Genomic DNA, 25,707 nt, shown 5'->3' with positions numbered 1-25,707 from the left:
TCATGAAGAGGGTACAGCTAGCATTAGCTGCCTCTCGTGAGGAGATGGTCTAGCTAGCATTAGCTGTCTCTTTCATGAAGAGGGTACAGCTAGCATTAGCTGTCTCTCGTGAGGAGATGGTCTAGCTAGCATTAGCTGCCTCTCGTGAGCAGAGGGTCTAGTTTCTACTTTAATTGCCCTCCCACGCAGACACTGAACGAACCAAATCATGAACGTTGTCCCAGTAATTCTGGATAATCCATAGATCCCAGAAAGCTCAAAACCTGGACAAATAAAACCATCTGCAAGACTGGACACCAGCTGAGGTGTGTAGAAAATGTCTTTCTGTAATATGGGTGAACTGATCCTTTAAGAACACACACGCGTTGGCCTGTCTTCAGTCCTAATCATACTCACTAGTGTTCCCTGTCTCTGCTGTCTTAGTCGTCTAATCTTGATCTTTTTCAGTGTTGGGAGGGGGACATGCAGGAAGGGGTCCAGGAAGATCTCAGCATCCCTCAGACGTCTACAGAAAGTTCAGAAGACAACAAGCACACAGGAACAGGAAGTAGTGCGAGTGTGTGTCATGTGAGCGAGTGCACAGGTAGTTTAGTTTCCCCGCAGGGACTTTAGTTAGATGGTGCTTTCAGTGTGTGCGTGACTGATGGTGTGAACGTGGGGGTGGGGGTGTGCCTGGGTGTGGCTGGCCCTGCGAGGGCCCACGCAGTTCTGCTGCTCACTGAGCAGAGTGGTGGTCTCTCCCGGCCCGTTCTCCGGCCCAGCAGAGGACGGGGACTGCTGGGGCTTGGAGGAGGTCTGAGCCGGGTGGGGGTTAAAGGTGCATGTCGCTGTGCTCATGGAGGACGGAGGGGTATGGGAGAGGGGGGCGTGGTTGCTCGGGGGGGGGGTGGCTTGGGGCAGAGACTGGCTCGGTCTGCGGCTGGAGGAGGAGGCGGTCTGGGGCGGAGCGACGCGGGTGCTCGCCGTCGTGGGCTGAGCGTTAGACGGCTGGCGCCCTGCGGGAGGCGTGGCCAGCGGCAGTGGGCAGCGGGTCCCGGGTGGCGTCACGGGGGGCAAAGAGACAGACGTGTCCAGACGGGTGTGGCTGCCCTCTGGAGACTGAGGCGTGCTGTCCAGCTTGGATGCCAGGAGACCGTTCTGGTACTGAGCACGAGTGATCTGAGGAGAGCAAAACCATCATGAGGACGCTCAGCAGCAGAAGAGGAAGACGAAGATGAAGACAGACATCCGGCCCACTGTCAAAGTGAGGCTGGTACATCAATCATGTGCTCACAAAGTGGTGACGCCCCTTTCATACCCAATCATGATACTCTCACCTGTTACCAATCAACCTGTTTACCTGTGGAACGATCCCAACAGGTGTTTTTGGAGCATTCCACATCTTTCCCAGTCTTTGAAGCATGTTGCTGCACCAGATTCACGATAAAAACTACTGCACAGTTACTGCGTGAAGCTGACAGCACTGCTGTACTTTTACTGCATGAAGCTGACAGCACTGCTGTACTTTTACTGCATGAAGCCGACAGCACTGCTGTACTTTTACTGCATGAAGCCGACAGTACTGCTGTACTTTTAAGTAGGATTTTGACTTAGGGATCTGAGTACTTCCTCCACCTTGTCTCAGTGCAGTAGAGCTGGCTGCCCGGCGGGGGGTTACCTTGACAAACTGCAGGTCTGAGAGGGCTCGCACGCAGAAGTCTGGTATGTACTGGAACGGCGTTCCCGGGATCTGAGTGATGCTGCCGCAGACGGAGCCGCTTTCTGGAGCGCGCTCAGTGCAGCTCAGGGACGCCGAGCGGTTGAGGTTGCCCCCATGTGACGGGGAACGAAACTCTGGGGTCGAGAGAGAAAAGAGTGAGAGGGGGAGGAAGCAAAAAAAACCAAGACACACACACACGATTAAACATTAACAAAAGCAGAAAGCACACCGAGGAACAACAGGAAAAAAAATGAGGTGAAAACGTGAAGAAATGAAGGTCGGTGGGGAGAGCAGACGGCATGAACACGTCACACAAACACACGTCAAATAGTTTCACGTCAACACTGACTGATGGACTGAGATTAGACTGAGTTTGTGAAGCAATGCGACAAACATGCCATGCGACGAGGCAAAGTGCATCGTTTGAGCATTTCATGGCTACAACAGGACTGTCTGAGCTCAGAGGAGGAAGCTCTCTCATTGGCTGGTTTTAGTGATGTCATGGAGGGTGACCTCGGGGCAGGAAGCCATCCTCGTAATCTCGTTTGAAGGGTTGTGTTAGAGGGGAGAGAGCGTCGGCGATGATCAGAGAACTTCAGCTGGAGGAGATCGAGTGGGAGGAACAGGAGAGAACATCTGTGCTTAAAGGAGTAGTTCAACATTTTGGGAAATACTCTCATTTGCTTTCTTTCTTTCAGAGACTTAGATTGGTACCACTCTCGTGTGTGTACAGCAAGCCAGCAGCTAATTATCTTAGCTTAGCATAAAGACAGGAAACAGCTAGCCTGCCAGCACCTCGTAAGCTCCCAATCCACATGTTTCATCTTGTTTTCTTGTTGCAGATTATCCAAACAAGATATGAGCCTTTACCTTTGAGGTAGGCGAGCTGTTTCCTGTCCTTATGCTAAGCTAAGCTAGCTGGCTGCCAGCTTTGTATTTAAAGGACAAGGCACGAGAGAGGTGTCCATCTTTTCGTCCACCTGTTGGAAAGAAAGAGAGCGAATCAGCGAATGTCCCAAAATGATTCCGTTAACCAGAGACCTCCAGTCAGATCAGGCTGCTCCTCTTGTTGGTAGCGAGAATAAAATCTGACCACAGATCAGTGGTTAAAGGCGAACAGGTGGTGACAGGGTCAGAAAATAGTGGGGACTACGCCCAGAGCCCCATCCAGCAAGTCTGTCCAATTCCCTATACTTCCTGTCACCTGTCTGCACTTCCTGTCATCTAACTATACTTGCTGCCACTTGTCTGTACTTCATGTCTGTACTTCCTGCCATCTGTCTGTACTTTGTTTGCACTTCCTGCCACCTACCTGCGCTTTCTTTCACCTGTCTGCACTTCCTGTCTGTCTGTACATCCTGCCACCTGTCTGTACTTCTGCCACCTGTCTGTGCTTTCTGTTTGCACTTCCTGCCACCTACCTGTGCTTCCTTTCACCTGTCTGCACTTCCTGTCATCTAACTATACTTGCTGCCACTTGTCTGTACTTCATATCCGTACTTCCTGCCATCTGTCTGTACTTCCTGCCACTTGTCTGTACTTTCTGTTTGCACTTCCTGCCACCTACCTGTGCTTCCTTTCACCTGTCTGCACTTCCTGTCTGTGCTGTCTGTCCATACATCCTGCCACCTGTCAGTACTTCCTGTCACCTGTCTGTACTTCTGCCACCTGTCTGCACTCCCTGTCTGTATTTCCTGTCACCTGTCAGTACTTCCTGTCTGTACCTCCTGCCACCTGTCAGTACTTCCTGCCACCTGTCTGTACCTCCTGCCACCTGTCAGTACTTCCTGCCACCTGTCTGTACTTCCTGTCACCTGTCAGTACTTCCTGCGGGCTCGTACTTGCTGGATCAGGGCTCTGACGATGATGAAAAAAAGGGAAATGGAGCGACTGGTTTAAAGAGGAACCCTCCCCCCCCGCCCTCCTCTGGCCCATGCGAGTGTTTACCTGGGAAACGAGAGAACAGAGAAAACCTCTTAAGAGAGAGGCGTCGTGGAGGGGGGGACGCCACTGATGGGGAGAGAGGAGGGGTGACGGCTGAGAGAGAGGAGGGGGAGGAAGGAGCAGAGAGACAGAGATGAGCTGGTTTATTTCTTTGTCGTTTTCGCTGCGTTTTTTCTCTTTGGTTGCAGCCGTTTGTCATCTTTTCACTCCAGCCGACTGCAGATCTGCAGAATCAGCCTCTGACACTCACAGAACCTCATTCAGCTCTCACACAGTTTATCTGCTGCAACAAAAACAAAAAAATCACACTTTCATTTCAGGGCTTCAAGCATGAATCCAGAAGCCCGATAGGATGAGAACGTAGGACTCAGAACCAGTTCTACGTTTGGTCCAGGTCTCCAGGCCTGACCTGAGACCACACATCTGTAAATCTGGATCATGAAAAAAATGTAACTTCCTGCTACAAATCAGACCAGTACTGGATAATTAATGCTGATACAAGTCTTAAAAGTCCAATAAACTACTTTGAGTTTCCTAAAAAAAGAAATTGACAGTAACTATAAATTCATTGTCCTAATTATTGAGAAAACTTTAATTCTTCAATTGATTTCAGTTAATTGCTGTTAGTAATGTTACAGCAGAACCTGCAAAAAAGTCAAATTTCTCTACAGGCCAACAAATAATTTCCAGTAATAAATGAATAATCATTTAAATGGAGGATTGATTTCCAACAGCTTTTATAAGCTTTACTGTCATCACAGTTTCTGAACATTATTAGTAAAACACAAACAAATTTAAATGAGGTTTGGCAACGGCGTCTTTAAATCACTTTCTCGTCTTATCAGCTGATTTGTACACCAACATAAAAAAGGATTCCTGGACAGATTCATGTCTCACATCACGTCCATCACTGGATCCGTCTCAACGGTCTGAAACGTCACAAACGTCCCGTTTAGAGCTCAAAGTGGGCGTTTGGGATGAGAAATGGTCGAGCGTTTGGCGTTTGATGCTGCACATGCAGAAACACTGAGCTGCACATGAAGAACAGACAGCAGTTCATCAGGGACGGAGACAGGAAGGAAGACAGGACAGCAGGGAGGAGGAGGAGGAGGAGGAGGAGGAGGAGAGAAGAGGAGCAACATCAGCAGTTACGATGCTCCGCCACTAGGAGTCACCAGTGCGTCAGGTTTACAGACTGCAGCTGCTCAGGTGGGCTGACATCATCAAACACCTGCCTCACTTTACACCTGCAGAGTGCAGCCAATGATGCTGCAGGAAGCGTCGCCTCATTTCATTTAGAAAAAAAAAACATGTTAAAACCACCAGAAGTCTGCAGTTTGCGCTGTCAGAGGATTAAAAACACCTGGATCAGGCGTCACCTGTCGGCTCCGACGGAGCCGCGTCAGATTGTTTCTCACGTGGACGCGGTTTTTTAACAACGTGGAAATTCACCGTTAAACGACACGTCAGCTTTTACTGTAACGAGAAAAGTTTTACGCTGAGTTTGTGGAGAAAGTTTCTCATTTAAATTTCCTCTGATGAGAATTTCTGAGCCTTTAATAAACAAAGACAGATGGATTTCAGCTCTGATGTGGAAACAGATAAAAGGACATTTTCAACACTTTGAACATTTAATGAGCTTTATTTATTCATCCCTTTATAAATGATTCTCCTCCCCTCCATGAACACAGAGCCAACTCCAGGTGCCAAGAAGCCCATGAGGAGGGGCTGAGAGGAAGAGGAGGAGGAGGAGGAGGAGGAGGAGGAGGAGGAGGAAGAGGAAGAGGAAGAGGAGGAGGAGAGGAAGCTCGACGTGTCTTCATGTGTTCATGAACAGTTTCAATGTGTGAAACAGTCAAATAATGTTTGTTCGTGTGTTCAGTCACACGTCATGTGATCACAGTGATGTTTCACTGCGTTATTGATCATTTCTGATCAGTTTATAGATGAAATGATTAAAAATGTCCTTTTATCCAATTAGAGCGACTTCATTACCGTCATCACGGCTCATAAAGGCTCAATATCAGGGCAGCTACGCTGTCACTGTTCGGGGTCAAGATAAAGCTTCACTTCAGTACTGCACTTAAGTACAAATCTGAGGTATTTGTACTTTACTCTTTACTATTTTTTATACTCATGTTGTGCAGAATGTACACATATAGATGATATTTTTTTTTATCTTGTATGTGATATTTTCATTCTCCTCTACGTCTCCTTGTGTGTGCGTGTGTGTGTGTGTGCGTGTGTGTGCGTATGCGCTGTCTCACCCAGCGATGGCGAGCTGAGAGCCATGACTCCGTAGTAGGAGAACGGGCCAGTTTCAAACTTCATGTTTTCATTGCCAGCTTCCACCTCCACTCGTCCCTGAAACACACACACACACACACACACACAGGACATTTTGTTCAATAAGTCCATTTATCTGACAGTGTACAGAGAGTGTGTGTGTGTGTGTGTGTGTGTGTGTGTGTGTGTGTGTGTGTGTGTGTGTGTGTGTGTGTGTGTGTGTGTGTGTGTGTGTCTGCGGCAGGTAACAGAAACACTTTAACGTCCTATAAATATTACATTCTGCCACAGGTGCTCTGCTGCAGGGTCCAGTGTCTGTTCACCTCAAACACACACACACACACGCACACACACAGGTGTGTATTTCAGAGGTGGAACCGGAGCGGCTGGGCTCAGGTTGCACGCTGAGTGTCTGAAGTCATTTCATCCACACCTCAGGTGTCGACGACAAAGCCTCCGAGCACAAACACACACTTTCAAACACGACTCCACACAACGGCCACGATAACGACACACACACCGAGCTGGAGGAGACGGTGTGTGACAGACCAGGTGTGTGTGTGTGTGTGCGCAGAACTCCAAATCCAGCAATAATTAATCAAATTCAGACCAACCGATGATCCCACTGAGCAGAACTGTGGCATTTATGGTCAAGTTTGACCTTCGTCTCTGAGAGGAGTTAGACTTTAGCCACATCCTCAGTGCTGAAACAGATTCCTCCTCATCACCTTCACTTGTTCTGTCAATTAGATCATGAATTCATTACCCTCAAAACTCAGAGGAACGAGCGCAGCCTGAATGGAGCTAAAGGTCCACCGTAAAGCTGGAATCAGCCACTTCCTGTCTCCGCTGACTTCCTGCTGCAGAGGAGGACTGACCGAGCGTCTGAACTCCTCCGCTGCTGGTCCGACTCTGCTGTCGCTCTGGAGCTCATTTCCGTCGTCTCATCTGCTTTTCTGTTCCATCCTCGTTAACCCTTCAATCCGCCGCTCGTCTCCCTCTTACGTAAGAGGATCTATTAGCGAAGGTCGTGCCGAGCGAGGAGCCCCTCGACGTTCAGGAAGAGCAGAACTGAGCTGCACGCTGGATTGATCCTCCAAAACACCTCGCTCTCAGCTTTTCTGCATCTTCACAGACTGATCGACATTTATACAGCAGTTGTTGACAGTTATTGAACCCTGACACGTGGACGTATTCCAATACAAAAGCTGCTTTTTAAGACAGACTAGACATAGCAGCAGTCAGTGAACTGAGCTGGAAAATCTGCATTTCCTGCTCTGATTCTTCTGTGAATGCTGAAGTTTGATCTGCGCCGCTCAGTTTAACCTTTAAAGAGATAAATTAAATCAGAAACGTCGTCTCGTTCGTTTCGTGTCTCTGCCGGCGGGACGAGGACAGACGGGTCAATCGGTCTACAACAGAGTCCTTCGTCTCATGAAGACATGAGTCCCGAATGCATACGAAAAATCTTTTTTAATTCACTTTATTACAGAAATTTCCAAAACATCCATCAGCAGGAAAATTCATCTGCAAATATTTGAGTCTTTTTCCAGCTTCTCTAATGTGACGACTTCCTGCTCACCTGCTCAGGTGATGGAGACACTAATTGGTAGATGAATTAATAATGAAAATAACTGTCAGTTGAATTTAACAAACTAATTGACAGAACACAAAGTCTTAAAGTGGATCATTTTTTTTGTTTAAAACAGTTAAATGTTGGTCTCAACATGATCCAAAAAAGGATTTTCAGGGAGTTAATATAAATGTTTTGGATCATTTTTAGGTCCAAAATGTTGAATCACAGACAGGAAATCAATCCACAACAACACTGATAATCAAAAACAGATAAAAGCACCAAACATTTGTTTTTTTTGTCATAATTTGAGTTTTTTGGACTTTTGCTCAGACTACATGAACAATGTGAAGACGTCACGTTGGAGTTAATCAATGAAAGGAAATTAATTTGCAGCTCAAAAAGTATCCCAAAAACAAATCATCAGTATCTCTTGAACGCTGAACCGTCGGCTGTGACAGAACAAAAGCATCCAGGTTGTTTTTTAGTGAAATAAATCCACTTAATGACCTTAAGTCAGGTGAGTCTTAAAAGGTCGAGCCGCACGCATGTTAATTCTCCTCCAGACCGACGCGCTGACCCGGGATAAACCTGCGCTCGGCGGTTAAAACGGGTCAGCCTGCATCGTCTAATCTCGCGTCATCGTGGCCCCCCCCCACCGACCGCCGCCGCTCGGCCTCCACGCCCAACTGTGAGCCGGGATGTTTGTTTACCGCCATCGTTTAAAACTACTTGTCTGTTCTTCACCACATAAAAAGCTTAAAAACATCCACATTTTCCCTGAAAGTGAAGCTTTATTTACATTCTCATGAACGTTTCTGTGGGTTAAAACTACTTTTATGTTGTGTTTAATTATTCTGTTTCATGTATTACTTCTATTTTATTTATTATTATTTTATTTATTACTTCTAATTTTAATTCTATTTTTTCAAACTTTTACTTTTGGTACCTCAAGTACATTTTGTACTTTTACTCATATTAAATTTTCATTGCAGCTCAGCTCTGGTGAGCCAATCACTGCTGCTGGATGTAAAATGCATCCCAGCATGAGGATGACATTCAAATAAAGATTTACCTGTGTGTGTGTGTGTGTGTGTGTGTGTGTGTGTGTGTGTGTGTGTGTGTGTGTGTGCGTGCGTACCTGCAGAATGAGGACGAAGTAGTCGACAGGTTTGCCTCGTTGGTACAGGAAGTGCTGCGGCGAGCGTTTGTCACTTTCGTTGAACTTGAGCTCCTGGATGACGTCTGGGTGTCTGAGGACCCTCAGGAGGACTTTCTCTGTGATCTGGAAGGGGCTGAACAGGCTCACCTCTGGGGGAGGAAGGGGTGACGGGGGGGGGAGACATGTTTGTGTCTTCAAAATCAAGACCGTAAAAGTGAACACCAAGGTCAGCGGGTATCAGCCCCACAGTGACCGCTGCTAATCCACCAGAGGCCGCACAGTGAGATTAGCCGCCGCCCCCTCAGAGCTCACCTGTGGCCAGGAAGCGATGAGCCGCCAGCATGAGCTGAGGAGAGATCTTCACTTTGCTGTCGGCGTCGTGCTTGAAGGCTGAGAAGTCGGGCTTGTTCTTATTGGGGTCGACCTTCTTCCTGTTTCTGTTGTCAGCTGCAAAAGAACGACAGACAGCTGAGAGAGAGCAGCGTCGGCACGTTTCATTCGCCAAGATGTCGCCGAGGAGCAACTTCACACAGCAGGCGGAAACAAATCCAGGCTCCGCAGGCTGGACAAGAGTCCAGGAAATATCACGTTCGTTAACGAGCTCTGGAGGTGTCGTTACCTTTGGACAGAGCCAAGCTAGCTGTTCCCCGTTTTCAGTCTTTACGCTAAGATAAACTAAGCTAAGCTAAGCTAACATCTGTAGCTTCATATTTAGCATACAGATATCTGACTCTCCAAAATATCAAACCATTCCTTCAGGACTGTCATGAACTCAAACTCTTCTTTTGTTTGTGTGTTTACATTCTCTAATTAACTCTAGTGTTTTTCATCGTTAGCGGCGGAGTCCGCCATTTGAGCGCTGCATTCAAATGACCTCACGACACGATGTAAAAAGGCAGGTTTATGACTGAAACTCTAATTTCATTAAGATAAATGTTTTCTCTCTCGAGCGTCAGCAGCAGCTTAGCTTAGCATGAAGACTGGAAACGAGGGGGGGTCAGTCTTCATGCTAAGCTAACCAGCTGCTAGCTACAATCTCCTCACCCACTAAAATGTTGAATTACTCCTTGAAGTCAAACTGTGTTGACGGACAGATCACCTGCACATGACCTTCACCACTCAGAAAACAATGGTCGTGTTCTGACCTCCATTAAACGCCACTTGCGATTGGTTGTTTTGGACGCGGTCCAACGTCTTCAGGTGTGTGTTTGAGTGCGGACTCACTGTAAAGGTCAGACTCATCCAGGATCTCCGACTTGATGATCTCCTCGATGACGTCCTCCAGCGTGACCAATCCCAGCACCTCGTAGAACGGATCCCCCTCCCCCTCGTTGTTCACCTTCTGGACGATGGCCAGGTGGGATTTACCTGCAGAGGAGAGAGATCACCTGAAGGTTACAACCAGCCGGGAGTGCAGAGCTGAAGGCGTGCATCAACATTTCATGAGTTTAAAGTCCCCGCTCGCAAAAAACTGGGCTGCTTAGAATTCAACTGCCGAGAAAGTAGGCCAGCATCAAACTCGAGGGAGGACAGGAGCTCGGCTTGATGGGAAGAAAGTCGGCGGCCGGCCTTCAAACAGATCCGGCCCCGGGTAGATGAAAACATCCTGTGTTGTTTTTTTCTGTTCGGGAGGCGGCGTAGCTACGGTGACGCTGCTGTTCGATCTGCCGGTGGATTTATCCCGACTGCTGGGAGGACAGATTGATGCCTTAATATAGCACAGGCTGGACTAAGAGCTTTGCAGAGAAAAGAGCTGGAAGAACTGCCAAAACGAGATAAAGAGGAGGGAGAGGCAGCAGGAGGGCTGAGAAGAAAGAGGGATGCGGTGGAAAGAAGAGAAACGAGAGATTAATCTGCTCCCGGCTCCGTTCAGGCTCAGTGTGCACGTAACAAACAAACAAACAAACAAACAAACCTGACGAGGCGTTCGCGGCCGAGTGCAGACGCATGATCTGCTGATCGGGACGTAAAGCTGTCAGGCGTCCACACAGCAGCAGCGTCTGTTTCTGGCCTCTTCGGTGATGCATGTGTGTGCACTGTGACTGCGTGCAGCCCAAAGTGGCCAAAACGTCCCCGTAAGGCTGCACGCAGTCAGCCATCGAGTCACGTGACGGTTATGAGTCACTCACACGATTCGACCGCACAAATAAAAGTAAACAAACAAACATGAAACACTGTGTGCAGCGTCAGAGGCCGCGTTCAGTTTCAGCGGCAGGAGAACAGAAGTCAGCTCGGACGGGACGTCGGGAAACGGAAGCCGGCGCCGAGCCGCGCCATGAGTCATCCTCCATGTTTACATGAGGCCGGCGTGCGAGCGGTCACTGTCACCAGCTCACACGGGACCAGGCCTGCTGGCATCACAGTCACAGCGCTGAAGCCGGCAGCCAGCGACGCCATGACTCATCCTCATCCTCAGCCACTGAGACGGCAGAGCGCTGACCTCATGCTAAACTCCACAGAGAGGTCAGAGGTCACAGCAGGGTTGCTTTAAGGCAGCAGGACAAACACTGCGAGGCTGACATGACCAGCGTCGAAGAGCTGAAACAATCGGTCAATCGATTTATTGATTAACAGTAAAGTCATCGGAAACTATTTAGATACTTTTTCAAAGCCTAAAATTCAACCATCAGCCTCCTAAAACGTGACGTTTCGCTGCTTTTCTTCATCATTTAAGATCAGAAACTGAATGTCTTCGACGTTTTAGACTGATGGTCGGACAAAACAAAACGTCTGGAGATTTCTGACTGATTTTATAGATGATTCACAGAAACAATAACGAGAAAATAACCGTCAGAGTCATCCTCTACTTCAACGATTCATCACCTCTCGTCCAATCAGAGGGCTTCTTTCACTCGATACCTGCCACAAGCAGGTATTCTGGGGACTTTGTGACCTTGTGTATTTTTATTATTTCAATGTGAAATTGAGCCATGGTGTGGGATCAATAACGTCTATCTTATCTTATCTTATCTTATCTTATCTTATCTTATCTTATCTTAAGCAGGAAGAACTCAGTTGCTCAGATGTTTCTCCACATTTATTTGTCTAAAATGTCGCAGTCGTCATGTTGAGGTGGCTGATGCGGTGCAGTACTTGAGACGATGGACAAAGCCGTAATGATGCCTCACTGTTTACACACTACACCTCACACACACACGCACACACACACACACTTCAGCGTCTGCAGCGATCAAAGGCGAAACTGAGGAAGCTAAAAATAAAAAGCTTTTCATGCAGGTCGTTTGGTTTTTGCAGAATATGGAGCGAAAGGCGCATCAATAACGTCTTCAGTTACTCCATAAGTCTGTTTGGACGTGAGCTCCATGAACTGATTAATGATGCGCGCTATAAACAGGCACAGCTGAGCGTGATGACGGCCTCTCTTCAGCTTTTCATCGAAGGTCTGGTGAAGCTGATGTGCAGACGGATGATTAAAGGAACGTCTGCACGTTTCTAACACGCAGCCGTGCAAACACAAACAGCGTTTTCTGCCTCCGTGCCACGTAAAGAAAAGGTCCGATGACTTCAAACAGCATCATTATCAACATAACAAGCTTTAACTCTCTGCAGGTTCCACACCGCTGCGATACCGGCTTTGTGTTCACGGTGTGGGTTTCGGCGCTGAGATTTCCAGCGCTAATCCTGTGCGCCTGAATGTGCAGATTTTCATCCCATCAAACCACATTACACAGCAGCTGATTTCACTGATTAGTTGCTGTTGTCTGGCTGAAGATGATCGCCGATGAGCGTCGATGTGGAACAAAAACCTGCTGCTGGATCAGATCAAACACTCGTGTGTCCAATAAATAAAACGCAGCATTATGCAGCACAGAGGCTCCAAACACAAAGAGGCTCGCATGGTTTGTCTGTGAAGATATCACATTTGTTCAATCTCTCTTCTTCTTCTTCGTGTGTTACTTGTATCGAGTGTCAGCAGGACATTTTCTCGTCCATCGCCTGAGACGAAATAAGATCCAGCTGCGTCTCCTGGCTGTGAAGTGTCACGTTGGACATAAGAGTCGAAACAATTAGACAAAGAATGAGCAGCAGCTTCAGCTCGGGTCATTTTTCCTGGTTTTCTTATATGAGAGTAAACTGAGCAGCTTCGGGTTTTCGGTGTTTGGACAACAGAACAGAAACAAACCCCGTCCATCAACGCGGTGCCTCGCGTTCGTTCAACAGCAAAGTACTCATTCAGTCTCTAAGCTAAGCTAAGCTAAGCTAAGCAGCTGCTAGCTTCACACTCAAAGAGCAGAATCAGCACCCTGATCTGACTCTGCAGGAAGGTGAATAAACACATTTCCCATAATATCAAACTTTTCCTTTAATCTGGAGATTTTCTGATGAGGCCTGGTGTCAAAACCTGTTCTGAACACATAAAAGTAGTTAAATTCATCTCACGCTCTGCTCACAGAAACCAGCAGCTTCCACTCTGCAGTACACACAAGTTTTCTTTTCAGCGCTTTTAAAACTCACCTGGTGCAGATTCTTCAATAAACGACACCTTTTACTTGAGTCAAAGCAGCAGTACCACAGTGTAGAAGTACTCTGTCACAAGTCAAAGTGTCAGCATCAGAAAATACTTCAAGCACCAAAAGTAAAAGTACTCATTATGCAGAAAGGCCCTTTTCAGAATAATATATATTATCCAAGTGGTTTTCCTCTCTCCAGTGAAAACCACGTATCTCCAGGTGTGTTGAATGTCTGTTGAGTTCTTCCCTCATGTCTGAAGAAAACTCTCCTCTTCTTCAGCTGAATGAAGTCTTTAAAAAGCTTCTCGGATCAGCTGAAAATGCATCGTCACAAAGCTGAAAACAGCCTGTTTTTCTGAGCTCGTCGAGCTTTTTGGAGATACGTGGTTCTCACGGGACGCCGCGCTGCAAACATGTGATGATCTTATAAAACATGAAGCATTGATGAAGATTAAAGCAGCAACAGGATATAAAGGAGTTCAATGAGCTGAAACATCTGCAGCAGGAACATGAATCCACAGACAGCAGAGAAACACTTCACTGATACAGAGTACTTTTACTTTGATACTTCAGGCTCTGAATGCAGGACTTTGACTTGTACAGTGCAGTATTAGTACTTGTATGAGAGTAAAGTGTCTGACTCTAACTGGTGCCAGCAGTCCTGTTACCATCAGGACCAGTTTGCTGCACAGTTGTGTGTTTAAATGGAGGCTGGGATGTTTCCAGCCATCAATAGCTGTGATCAATGCAGACCCTGCTGCTGGGGAGGTGGGGGTTGGGGGGGGTCTCTGAGTGCGTGTGCGTGTGTGTGTGTGTGTGTGTGTGTGTGTGTGTGTGTGTGTGTGTGTGTGTGTGTGTGTGTGATGGCTGCAGGTTTCACACACCTTTCTTGAACTCCTCCAGCATGGCGTCCAGCTTGGTGTCGTGAAACACGAAGTGCACCGGGTGGTTGTAGAACTTGGTGATGGTCTTCAGGGTGGTGCAGTCGTCCGGGTCCACGAAGGCCAGGTCCTTCACGTACAGGATGTCCACGATGTTGGACCTCTCGTCGTCGTAGACGGGGATCCGCGTGTAGCCGCTCTCCATGATCTCAGACATGGTGTTGAAGTCCAGCACCGCGTCCGCTTGGATCATGAAGCAGTTCCCCAGCGGCGTCATCACGTCCTCCACGGTTTTGGTCCTGAGCTCCAGGGCGCCCTGGATCATGTTGAGCTCCTCTTTGACCAGGTCGTTGTAGGGCTCCGTCACTTTGAGCATCTCCACCAGCTTCTCCCTGTTGTACACGGTGCCGATCTCCTGGCCCAGCAGGACGTCCAGCAGCTTGCTGACGGGGAAGGACACCGGGAAGGTGAGGAACATGAACAGCTTGGTCACCAGGATGGTGTTGGCTCCCACGGCCAGCCCGTGGCGGGAGCACAGCGCCTGCGGGACGATCTCTCCGAAGATGACGATCCCGATGGTGGAGGCCACCACGGCGCCCAGACCAGAGCCGATCAGGCCGTCCAGGAAGATGGTGAGGGTGGTGTTCACCAAGACGTTCCCCAGAAGCAGAGAGCAGAGCAGATAGTTGCCTTTGCTGCGGATGGGCTCGATTTTCCGTGCGTATTTCTTCTCCTTGTCGGTGCCACAGCTCTGGACGATGCGCAGCTCCATGGGGTCCAGCGCCATCAGCCCCAGGTTCAGGCCGCTGAACATCCCGGAGAGCACCAGCAGGCAGGAGACGAGGATGACCTGCAGCCACATGGGCAGCAGGGACTTCTTCTCCTCCAACACCAGCACCCTGCCATCGCTGTCCCCCAGCAGCACCCAGCCGCTCCCCTCCGCGTCCGGCGTGCACAGGGCGTACTCCTTCTGCGGCTCGCTCTTGCGGAGCGGCTTAATGTGCACGGTCAGCAGCCCCGACGTGCCGCGACTGCTGACGTTCATGAAGGTCCCGACGCTGATGTCCTTCGTGAAATCAGCACAAGTCCTCTCCGGCGCGTCCATCATGCCGCTGCCGCCCCGCGCCGCCGCCACCGCCTCCTCCTCTTCCTCCCCTTCGTCCCCCCCGCCGCCGTCCGTGAGCTCCGTGAAGCGGATTTGCGTCCAGGTGCCCGAGTGGAGCTGCACCCCGTAAAACCGGAGCTGCACGGAGCTCTCCTCAGTCACCTGGATGACACCGTCGTCATTGGTACTGGCCGGCTTGTCGCTCCTCTCCAGCCGCATGCCGAGCACCTGGCTCCCGCCGCTGCCCCGGCCGCCGCTGACTCCGGACCCTGCCGCCGCCGCCGTCTCCGTCCGGCCGCCGACGGCGCTCCACAGGCAGATAATGACAGTGAGAATGTAACCCTGCTGCCCGCTCCATTCTGTCGCCATGTTTGTTTCACTGCTCGGCGACCTGAGGGCTGACGTCATTTACTCATGTCCGAGCGGCTCCGCCCCCCGCCGTCCATCACACACACCCCCGTTATCACCGCCTACCGGACGGCGACAGGTAGAGCTAATAAACAAACACTCCCTTCCTGCCCTCTCACACGCTTTGCCCTCCGTTACTCAGATGCAGCAAGTCAAGGGAAACATCCCCAGACTATGCGCGCCCCCTGCGTCACCCTGCGCTCACCCCCACCTCCCCCGCCTCCCCACCCCCCTGCGTGGCAGGCTCGGGGCAATGCGGCACACAGCGGGTGGATGCTGCCGCCGCTGCTGCGGCCAGCGGTTTCTCATCCAATTGTATCCGGAGCCAGCTGCTGTTATGTAAAGGCACATGGCATCTGTGCACCCCGATCACCTCCCCCGTCTTCTCCCCCCCTCCTCCCTCCTCATCCTCATCCTGCACCATCCCGCATCCCTCTGGCACAGAGCCCGGCCGGCCTGCTGGCTGCAGGCGCTCCGCATTTTCTCCAGAGATGAGCCCTCTGCAGCTGGGCTCTGATCTGACTCCACAACCACCACAATCACAACAACAACAACAACAACAACAACCACATCCACAACCACAGAAACTGCTTGCCTATGTGTAGGACTGCGTGCTGTCTGCTGCAGGGACCTCTGACCTTTGTTTAGTGTTTGAACATGAGGTCAAACTGATCATCTGTCCTGTAAACTGCTTTTAAATGTCCACTAACCATCTTTATTTATTATTAGGGCCTAATGTCCAGTGATCAGCTGTTATGTAACGCGGCCTGTCCCAGTCTCCTCTGTCCTGGCTTACTCTGCCACCTCGTGGTCAAACCAGTTCAAGTCATTCTGGTTTGGAGATGCTGAGAAAGACTGCAGTTCTCTCAGAAATGCACCAGTGAAATGTACTGCTGAATGTACTGCTACTGAAGTACTGTTGAGTTTTACACATCAGCCCAAATGTTAAGCTCACACAGGACATGCTCCCAGCCCGCTGAGTTTATAATTCACTTAACATAATTTATGTTTTCATTAAATCTCACATAACACTGAAAGACTGCATAAAGACAGAAAGTGAAGAGGAGCTTCATTCTGCTCATGATGAGGATGTTGCTGAAGAACGTAGAGCAGAAGACAAAACCTCGTGCCATGAACAGACCTGATCCCTGCAGAAACCTTCTGTGTGTTACTGTGAGTACGAACCGACAGCTGGGAGTTAAACGCAGTGTTTTTGTAGTTGGGTTTGATTGTTGCTCCACTTTTATACTGATGTCACTTCCTGCTCCCATCCCAGGTCAAACCGTAGTACTTTAGAGTATTAGAAATATAACTGAAGTATAGAAAAGTCAATAGAAGTACCCTGTTTGTGCTTAAAGTATGTTTGATATGTACTTTTTAAAAAGTGTATTTCTAAATAGATGTTATAAAGTTCTACTTAAAATGAAAATACCAATTCTGTTAATTCTAATACTAGTTATACAAAGTGTATGTATAGTTAATTTTATTTTTTTTCTTCTGTATCCTTTTTATCTTGGTCTTTTTATGCCACTGCTTTTGAATATATTTATACTTTACTGGCTGTAACAACTTAATTTCCTCAGCGGGGAATAATAAAGTTTTCCCTTATCTTATCTCTTAAGTGTACTTTTAAAAAGTGTACTAAATTACAAAATCTTTTAATAGTTTACAGTGTACTTATGAGAAGTATACTTACTTTCAAGCCCCTTGTAAAACACTGTAAGGATGTTTCTTTAATTTCACTTCATTTTAAGTATATTTAAGATTATTTCACACATTGGTCATATAAATAAAAGTACTGCAGACGTGTTTTGAATCCTGATTTTGATCAGTGTAATGTTCGTCATACACATTTTCTGCCTTCACAGAGTGCTTTCACTTGTCCTGTGTGTTGGTTTGGACATTTCATAGAAGAATTGGTGAATCGAGCAGAGGGAGAAGGTTTAGCGCCCCCTGGTGGTCTCTGATGAATCACCTTCAGAGTGAATAAAGTGCGATGAAAGCGCTCCTGTGGTACCAACACATGACAGACTGTTCCTGTGCTGCAGGCTGCTAGATCAGTGACAAACATCTGCTTCTTATCAATCCATGGAATCAGCCTTTATTAGGAGTAACTTTAATACACAGACAAAATGTAACTGAGTTTTCATAAATTAAAAATAAATTGTCTTAATTTACAACATGAAGTCTATCGTCACAGTGACTTCATCAGTGTTTTAAAGGCTGGATTTGGATAATGTCAGATTATTAGCAGCATCAGTCATTTTCAGGCCAATCAGACACGAGCAGCAGAGTTATACAATTACCAAACAGAGTCTGGCACAGAGCTCCAGCTGACGAAGGACCTCAGAAACTAACTGTCCTCCATTTGTGGCCTCAGTGTGTGTGTGTGTGTGTGTGTGTGTGTGTGTGTGTGTGTGTGTGTGTTGTCCTTCACGTTAGCTTAGCGTTGGGACAATTCAGTGGCGCATAAGCTTCTCACAGTCTTTACGTTCAACTACAAAAACAGCATAAAGCCTCAGAAAGTGACCCTCCGACAGTAAATGATGAGCTTATAGACTTAAAGTGGTTCTGCTCTGAAATGCCAAAATATTCTCTGTGTCTGAACTGAGAATCTGTAAATCTTCACACGTGGCTGGATTACCTGCCAGGAAACGGTCCCGGGCCCCAGAGCAGCAGCTGATTGGTTAAACCTCACGTAAAGGAGAAAGCTGGTTTGTGTAAACCGGGTGGAGGATTACAGAAAGTTGGGTGTGGTTACATGAAACCTGGACACAGACGGAGGCAAAACGCAGCTTTTCAGCCTGATGCTGAGTTACTCTGTCAGACAAGTCACACAAACTAGCTGCTGATGATGCACTCAGCCTAAAGAGAAAGAGGTTTGGTGGTGTTAACAAGTGTCCACAGCTCAGTTCTGCCCCGGGGCCCCACAGAGGGTAAATGTGGCCCCGATGCAGAAGCATTGATTTAGCTGTCAATGATTGGAGAGGCTGTCACGCAGGGATCAGCACGCTCAGAGATGGACTTCATCACTGCAGCCTTCGGTCTCCTCTGCTGTGAGCGCTCTGCATCGGTCCGTCCGGGGGAGGGACGACCTCCACTTTGTAGCTCACCCTCTTGGACTGGAGGATGCTGTAGCTGTTATCAAAACACAGCACGTCTGCACAGAGGGGAGGACACAGTTAGCCACAGCTAGCATCCTGCAGGAGTCTAAGTGAATGGCTCGTTTTGGGAAATAAACTTGCAGAGAGATAGATGAGGTCGACTATTAGCTTAGCTTAGCATAAAGACTGGAAACAGGGGGAAACAGCTAGCCTGGATCTGTCTGAAGGTATTCCCGCCTCATCTATCTAAACTGGCTGGATTGACAGGAAGTGACGCAGCAGATAACCCAACAATCCTCCTCCTGTAACGAATGAACTCACAGACTCCGGGCTCGGGGCAGGTGAGGCAGCCGTCCTCAGGGACCAGGTGAGCGTTGTAGCGTTCGCTGGGCAGAAGCTGCAGCATCTCAGCCACTTTCTGACCGCCGCCCTCTTTGGTCCGTCTGTACACCCCGAAACCGATATCTGCTCCATCGCTGGCGAACCACCACCTGAGAGGAAACGGGGCCAAAGTTTAGTGACTTTAAATCATACCCGTAGCGTTTAGTCAGGACCAACACGAGCATCACACCCAAACCACCAGCCAGTGTTTGGAGTGTTTCAATGCAGGACTTACTTGTAGCAGAGTATTTTCACAGTGTGGTATCAGTACTTTTACTGCAGTAAAGGATCTGAATACTTCCTCCTCCAGCACTGCTACATTGTGATGTTACTCATGTTTTGGGTTAATTCAACCCCAGAGAGGTCTCTCCTGTGACTGAACTCCAATTACAGAAATCCAAATGGACTCGTTTGGGGTTTGGGAGGTGCACCGCTGTTTCTAAACCAATCACAGACGCACAGACGAGTGTATGGAAACCTCCTGTATTTAACAAAGTGTCACAGGAGGCGTCTCAAACTTCAACCTGATATATTTTTGTGTCCTTTTCTGTCGTGAATCAAGCTGATGAAACCATGTTCGGTATGTTTTTTGAGCTGCTAACGAGGGTCCCAAACAGGAAATGAAGGTCACGGGTGTTCAGATTTTAAGCTAACCGTCTCTCAGTGTTGGACCCCTACGAAAAGGATGCTGGTTGTTTTGTACCTCAGAAGGCTGCTGGCTGCGGTCACATCATACTCCAGCTGGTGGATGGAGCCGCGGCTGATGGTCACGCTGGCGTCGTATTCAACCTTCACCGAGTCCTGGACGTAGTACGACCTGGGAACCGTACCGCCGTATTTGAGCTGCGACAACGAGCACATCATTTCAGTCACGATCACTCAGACAGACAACGCTCACCGACTGCTCCACTGAGCTGGTCTTCACTCTCACCATGGTCCTGCAGCGAGGGTCTCCATCAGGATCCGTCAGGGTTCCTCCGTAAACCACAGGAAGCTGCTCGGGGTCGATGTGTTTGCGTAACACTTCCTGCCAGTTACCTGTAAACAGAAAGTCGTACAGTTTAGTTAAAGGAGCTTTGATGAAGTCGGTCCAGACAGAAACATCTCAGCAGCTGCTGGACGGATCACCACGAAACATGAGGATGGATGAAAGGATGAATGAAGTTGTCTTACTTCCTAAAACGATGATTTTCCGCCGCGTTTCCTCACACAGGAAGTGTTTGATCAGGTTGTAGGCCATCGGAAACATTTTGGGAGCTGCAGCGAAAATGGAAAATCAGGAAAGAACTGAAGATTAAACCCGAGATCACAAACACAACCTGGAACCAGAAGAAAGCTGCAGACGAAGAGCCTCAAATGTACCTCTGATAAGAAACACTCTCTTCAGCCCCTCTGGATAGTTCTCCTCAAACATGGTGAGGATCTGCACGAGTCATGAGGAGATGCATTCGTTTAATGTGCATCAGATAAAATCAGAAACGTGGTTATTACGACGTGAGTGACAACAAACCTCTCCATAAGTCTCAATCGCAGGTTTCCAGATGTGTTTCAGTCCAAGTCCTTCACAGTCATAGATCAGAGTGATGGCTTCAATGTTCTTCCCCAACTGAGACAGAGAGGAAAGCATTTTATTCAGAGAAGAAGAGGAGGAGGAGGAGGAGGAGGAGGAGGAGGAGGAGGAGGAGAGGAGGAAGGAGAGGTAAAAAGAGCAGAGAGGAGGAGAGTTTGATCCAGACCTTCTCAGACTGCCTCCGACACTCCCGCTGCAGCATCTCCGTGTGTCTGATCTTCGTCTTCAGGAAGTCCTGCTTGGTGGCCGACAGCAGCAGACCTTTAGGATCCAGAGGGCCGATCACGTCGTACCAGATGGGACTTCCCTCTTTGTCGTATCCACACATCCCTCCAGACACGTACTTCTCAATCACCTGACGGCCACACGAAGGAGAGGAGAACACACAAAGCTTCTGTTAGTACGGAAAAACACGTCAACAGACGGAGAAAGAAGCAGATTCAGCAAACGTTGTCACCAGTTTGACCAAAAGTACGCAGCATTTAGAAAAAATGTGAGAAAACACAAGCAAATCCTGAAACGCTGCGAGTAGCACTGACGGTTTCCAGGGGACAATAAAAGGTGCTGCACACGGCTGGGACGTGCCTTTAAGTTGCAGTGTATTGAGCTCTCAGGGCCACCATACTTTTCCTGTTTCATCATCTCTCAAATCATAAGGGCAACTATAAAAAATCGTATTTTAGAGGCGTTTTCCCGTCATAGGTTAATATATTACTCTGAGCAGTAAAATTCTTACGGAGCCGTGAGAGAAAGCCGCGTAAATGTCTGGAAACACTTTGTCTTGTCGACTTTTGAATGGGGGACAAACGTGAGTACCTCTGGGGGAGTCCAGTCAGATATGATGGTGTCCACTTTCATCTTCCTCCTGAACTCCAGGTGCTTTCTGATCATGGTTTCAGCCTTCTGGACGTTGAAGCTTCGGGCTGCGAAAAAGAAAGAAAAACTCCTGATGAGCAGAGATAAGATTTAAAGGGACATTACACCAATTTCAGCAGTGATGGAACGTAACTGAGTACATTTACTCAATGAAGTGACGTAATGTATGGATATTATATTGATTACATCACAGTCACAGCACAGAACAACTGATGAACTACACAATTAACCCAAAGAGTGACACAAGAACTGCAGGAAGTTTGTTTAAAATGTGCGATTTGGATGAATTTTGAGCAGATTATCTCCTTTGAATTATCAGAGATCGGTATTCCTCTCCCACCTCTAGTGGGGTCATGACCCCCAGGCTGGGGACCAGTTCGATCCAGTTTGCCTGTTTTCAGTCAGAGCATCTGAGGTTAACAGCTAATGCAAATATTGAAGTCCTCTATTGATCTGAACCTCCCTGAACTGTGGACCTCGACCCAAAACAAAATGTCCTGGATCACAAAAACCAGCTCAGCAACAGGAGCAGGTAATAGATTACACGAGGAACCGACCGACACCAATCACTGCAGTGAATCTGATGATATCACTACGACAGGAGCTCCCCATCAGATGACTTTATCTGTACTTCAGCTTATTTTTGCAGGTATGAACGTAAACATGGTATGTTTGAATCCGCCGGCTGTAATCGACTGCAAAGGAAAAGTACCTATTTCAAACCTCTGCCGCTTCACTGGAGGTCAGTCTTGCACATCGTTAAACAAACATTTACTGTGGGATAAGATCACTGAGCTGAGGCGGCCCAAACCCTCCAGGCCGGTCGATGGTATGTGCTTTCACAGGGTCACAGGGAGGAAATTATAGGAAATAAATGACTAATTAACCAAGACAGAGCTGGATCAGTTATGAAGCTTTTGAAATGAGACATAAATCTCTTCTTAGAAAGAAAGGCTGAATCGATCAGAAATAAAACAGCCTGATTTGATCTGGTGCGGCCACTAGCTCACAGTGGCTAATATTAGCCAATGCTAGCAAACGGAGGATGCTCCCGTGTACCTGATACTACTGTGTGTTTGATTCTTACTCTGTGTTTTGGCATTTACCATTAATCAGCTGTTCAGATACAAAAGAATAGTTCATCATTTTGGGAAATAGGCCAGTGTTAGCCTAGCTTCGCATAAAGACAGGAAGCACCTAGCTTGCCTCTCTGTCTCTGCTGTTTTTCTTAGCCTGGTACTGCCACTTCGATTACCTTTAGGCAGAGCTAGGCTAGCTGTTTTCCATGGTTTCCAGTCTCTATGCTAAGCTAAGCTAACAGGCTGCGGGCTGTACTGTAGCTTCATATTTAGTGTACAGACATGAGAGTGGCATCAATCTGCTCACTGAACTCTTGGCAGAAACCGAATAAACACATCTGACAACAAGTCAAAGTTGTTTGATAAGATCCACTCAGCTGCCAGTTTGTTAGCCACAGCTAACGCTAATGCAGCTAACACAACAGTCCTCCCTCTATGAAGCCTGCATTGGATCACACACACACACACACACACACACACACACACACACACACACACACACACACACACACACACACACACACAGGTGTTTCTGTTGTTCAGCCAACCATCACTGATAAAAATGGGGTGGACAAAATAATAGAAACACCTGTCAGTATACTGTAATTCGGGCACAAACTGATCGGACTGCTGGATGAAGAGAAAGTGAACATTGGAGAGAAAGCTGTTGGTGTGTCTCAGCCTGCGGTCATGAACTCTGTGCTTCCTCTGACTGGTTTTGTTCTTCACTCTTGGTTTTAACTGCCGCTAACAGACTCTCAGCTCCATCTGAATCACTAAAACTGGACCACAGAGACCAGACGGACACGCCTCGCTCGCTTTAGTCATGCAAATTATGACTTAATTGACATTTGAGGAATCAGTGACACAACGCCTGAAGTGATCTGGGCGGAGTGAGTCACGAGTGAGTCAAAAAGCTGCGATGAGTTCACGTCCATCGAGGTGAAGATGGCGAGCAGGCATGTATATTGGCCCATCAGGCGACGCTGGAGCGGATCAGGTCAGCTAATATGAACACAGAGGAGCGGCCATGACGGTAGTCAACAGCTGTTTCACGCAGATCAAAGCAGATAAATGATATGAACCGTATTAAACATTTTGTTCTGACTGTCTGACTCAAGCTTGTCCTCATTATTGTGAGGTGTGATGCTGTATAATCTGGGCCGAGGGGTCACAGGCAACTTAGTTTTAAAGGGAAATGATATAAAGAGGTTGAGACACTCTGAGTTTTACAGAAAAGGATCAAATGAAACACAAGCCGAGTCTCTATCATGACGTCCTCTGACAGGTGTCGATACCGCTGCTCAGGTATTTCCTCACAGCCGTCCACTGAAACCACCTGCAGTGTCAAATTGTGGGAACAGGTTTGTTTAAAGCAGCTTAAAGAGAGCGAGCGGCGCCTCGGGCGTTACCTCCCACAGCTGTCTGACACACCCTGAATGATGGCGGCCGACACAGCCGCAGTGCGTTCAGAGGAAAGTTAACTGTTGTGTTTCCCGCTCAGTGTTTGCGTCACTGCTCTCAGATCCTTTACTCAAGTTAAAGTACCAGTACATCAATGGAAAAACACTCCATTACAAGTGCAAGTCCTGCTGGAGCCGCTCCAGGTGGAGATACTTGATATGCAGCTGAGGGGTCGGGCCCCTCCGAAGGGTCAGCGGATAAATCTGAGGGGGAACTCTGAGGAGTCTGGAGGGAAACTGGTAAAAACACCTGGTTTCAATGTTAACGATGCATCATCTGAAAAGTGGAGTAAGAAGTGCAGAATCTGCCTCTGAGATGTGGTGCAGTAAAGGTATGAAGCAGCGCAAAACTACCTCAAACTTGTACTTCAGTAGTTTTTAGTGTGTTCATGGTGAAAACACTCATGTTGCGTCTGATGCTCTGAGACTGAAAATGGACGAATCAGTGGACGAAGCTGGACGGAGATGATAACGTCTCATGTTCTTCGTCAATTCCTTTCGTCTTTAAACTGAAATTTTCTGTCATTTCTGTGTCTAATCTGTGTCTCCACACAGAAGACCCTCAGCGAGCCTGTGCGGGTTTCAGGGTGTGTGGTGGTTTCTGCAGGTCTCACCTCTGAGCCAGCGGAGGAGGTAGTGGTCGTGCTGTGCAGGCAGGTCCTGGAGGATGTCCTGGACCCTCCCCCGAAACTGGAGGCAGAGACACAGGTCCACATTCAGGGAAACACACTCTGCTGTGAGTGTCGGATGAGAATATTGATTCCACCATCATCCCAGTTAGCTTAGCTTAGCATAAAGACTGGAAGCAGTGGGAAATGAGAGCCAGGCCAGCTGTTTCCCTCTGTTTCCAGTCTTTGCGCTAAGCTAAGCTAAGCTAAGCTAAACTAAGCTAAGCTAAGCTAAGCGGCTGCTGATGGTATCAATCATCTGATGGAGATAAATCTGTCAGAACATTAATCAAGGTGTTTCTTAAAATGTCAAACCTTTAATGTGACCAAAGTTAACAACCAGCCAATCGAATATAAGACTGACTGAAAAATGATCAATAACTATTTTAATAATCAATCTTTTAATCATTTTTCAAGCAAACTGCTCCTGGTTCCAGTTAGCTGGTGTCTGATTTAAAGTCTTAAGCGATGGTGAGCTCAGTTTGTGAGTCCCGTGTTAAAAACTTTACTAAAGTAAAAGTACACAAGTATAACTAAAGTACAAACCTACACTCTTCATGCTGTCATATCACTACAGTCTGTATGATTGGATTATTACATTTCAGGGGGAATAATTATGTTTTCTTCAACAGATAGGAATAAAGGGCAAGTTAGAATAGAACACTAAGTATAAGTATTTCAAAACTGTATTGAGTACAGTACAAGTATTCAAACAGAGTAAATGTCCTTTAAAGCACTGAGGTGAACAACATGAGCACACAGCTGAAGTTACCATAGGACCAAAGTGTTACCACAACAAGAGCAGCCTCAGATACACCTGAACACAAGAAACAGGTCCCCCATCAATGCTTCAGACTCATCAATGCGCTGATTGATCGTATTGATCTGAATATTTTACCTCAGTAAGGATTTCATCCTGCTTTGGGTTCAAGTCTCCAACTCGTCCGCTCATGTCTGCAGGGTCGTGTCGCTCCAACGGAGGCTGAACGTGAATGAGGTGAAGCTCAGAGAGGAGCAGGTAGAGCGGAGGAGGCCA

The 25,707-nt window shown here is 47.8% G+C and overlaps 2 protein-coding genes across 3 annotated transcripts; both read right to left on the bottom strand.

Moving 5' to 3' along the window:
- Positions 1-131: 131 nt before the first annotated feature.
- LOC139349004 (metal transporter CNNM4) lies at positions 132-15,824 on the bottom strand. 2 transcript variants are annotated; one of them, XM_070989446.1, is made up of 8 exons: positions 14,021-15,824; positions 9,889-10,032; positions 8,977-9,111; positions 8,644-8,813; positions 5,911-6,007; positions 3,647-3,736; positions 1,658-1,833; positions 132-1,158 (listed from the first exon to the last, which is right to left on the bottom strand). In XM_070989446.1, the coding sequence occupies exons 1-8, from the start codon at positions 15,528-15,530 to the stop codon at positions 613-615; spliced, it is 2,868 nt and encodes a 955-aa protein (XP_070845547.1). In that variant the 5' UTR covers positions 15,531-15,824; the 3' UTR covers positions 132-612. The 2 variants fall into 2 exon arrangements, with proteins under 2 accessions (XP_070845547.1, XP_070845548.1); XM_070989447.1 differs by lacking the exon at positions 3,647-3,736.
- A 2,610-nt stretch (positions 15,825-18,434) lies between these two features.
- On the bottom strand, positions 18,435-25,706 carry sec14l7 (SEC14-like lipid binding 7). The gene is made up of 11 exons (XM_070988391.1): positions 25,570-25,706; positions 24,618-24,693; positions 21,402-21,508; positions 20,752-20,940; positions 20,526-20,621; positions 20,378-20,438; positions 20,189-20,272; positions 19,947-20,053; positions 19,719-19,858; positions 18,956-19,125; positions 18,435-18,690 (listed from the first exon to the last, which is right to left on the bottom strand). Exons 1-11 carry the CDS (start codon positions 25,621-25,623, stop codon positions 18,560-18,562), a joined length of 1,215 nt encoding a protein of 404 aa, XP_070844492.1. The 5' UTR covers positions 25,624-25,706; the 3' UTR covers positions 18,435-18,559.
- Between the last annotated feature and the right edge of the window lies 1 nt (position 25,707).

The sequence above is a fragment of the Chaetodon trifascialis genome, chromosome 20 (assembly GCF_039877785.1).
Source record: "Chaetodon trifascialis isolate fChaTrf1 chromosome 20, fChaTrf1.hap1, whole genome shotgun sequence".
NCBI lineage: Eukaryota > Metazoa > Chordata > Actinopteri > Chaetodontiformes > Chaetodontidae > Chaetodon > Chaetodon trifascialis.
This window is presented reverse-complemented; position numbering and strand designations above follow the sequence as displayed.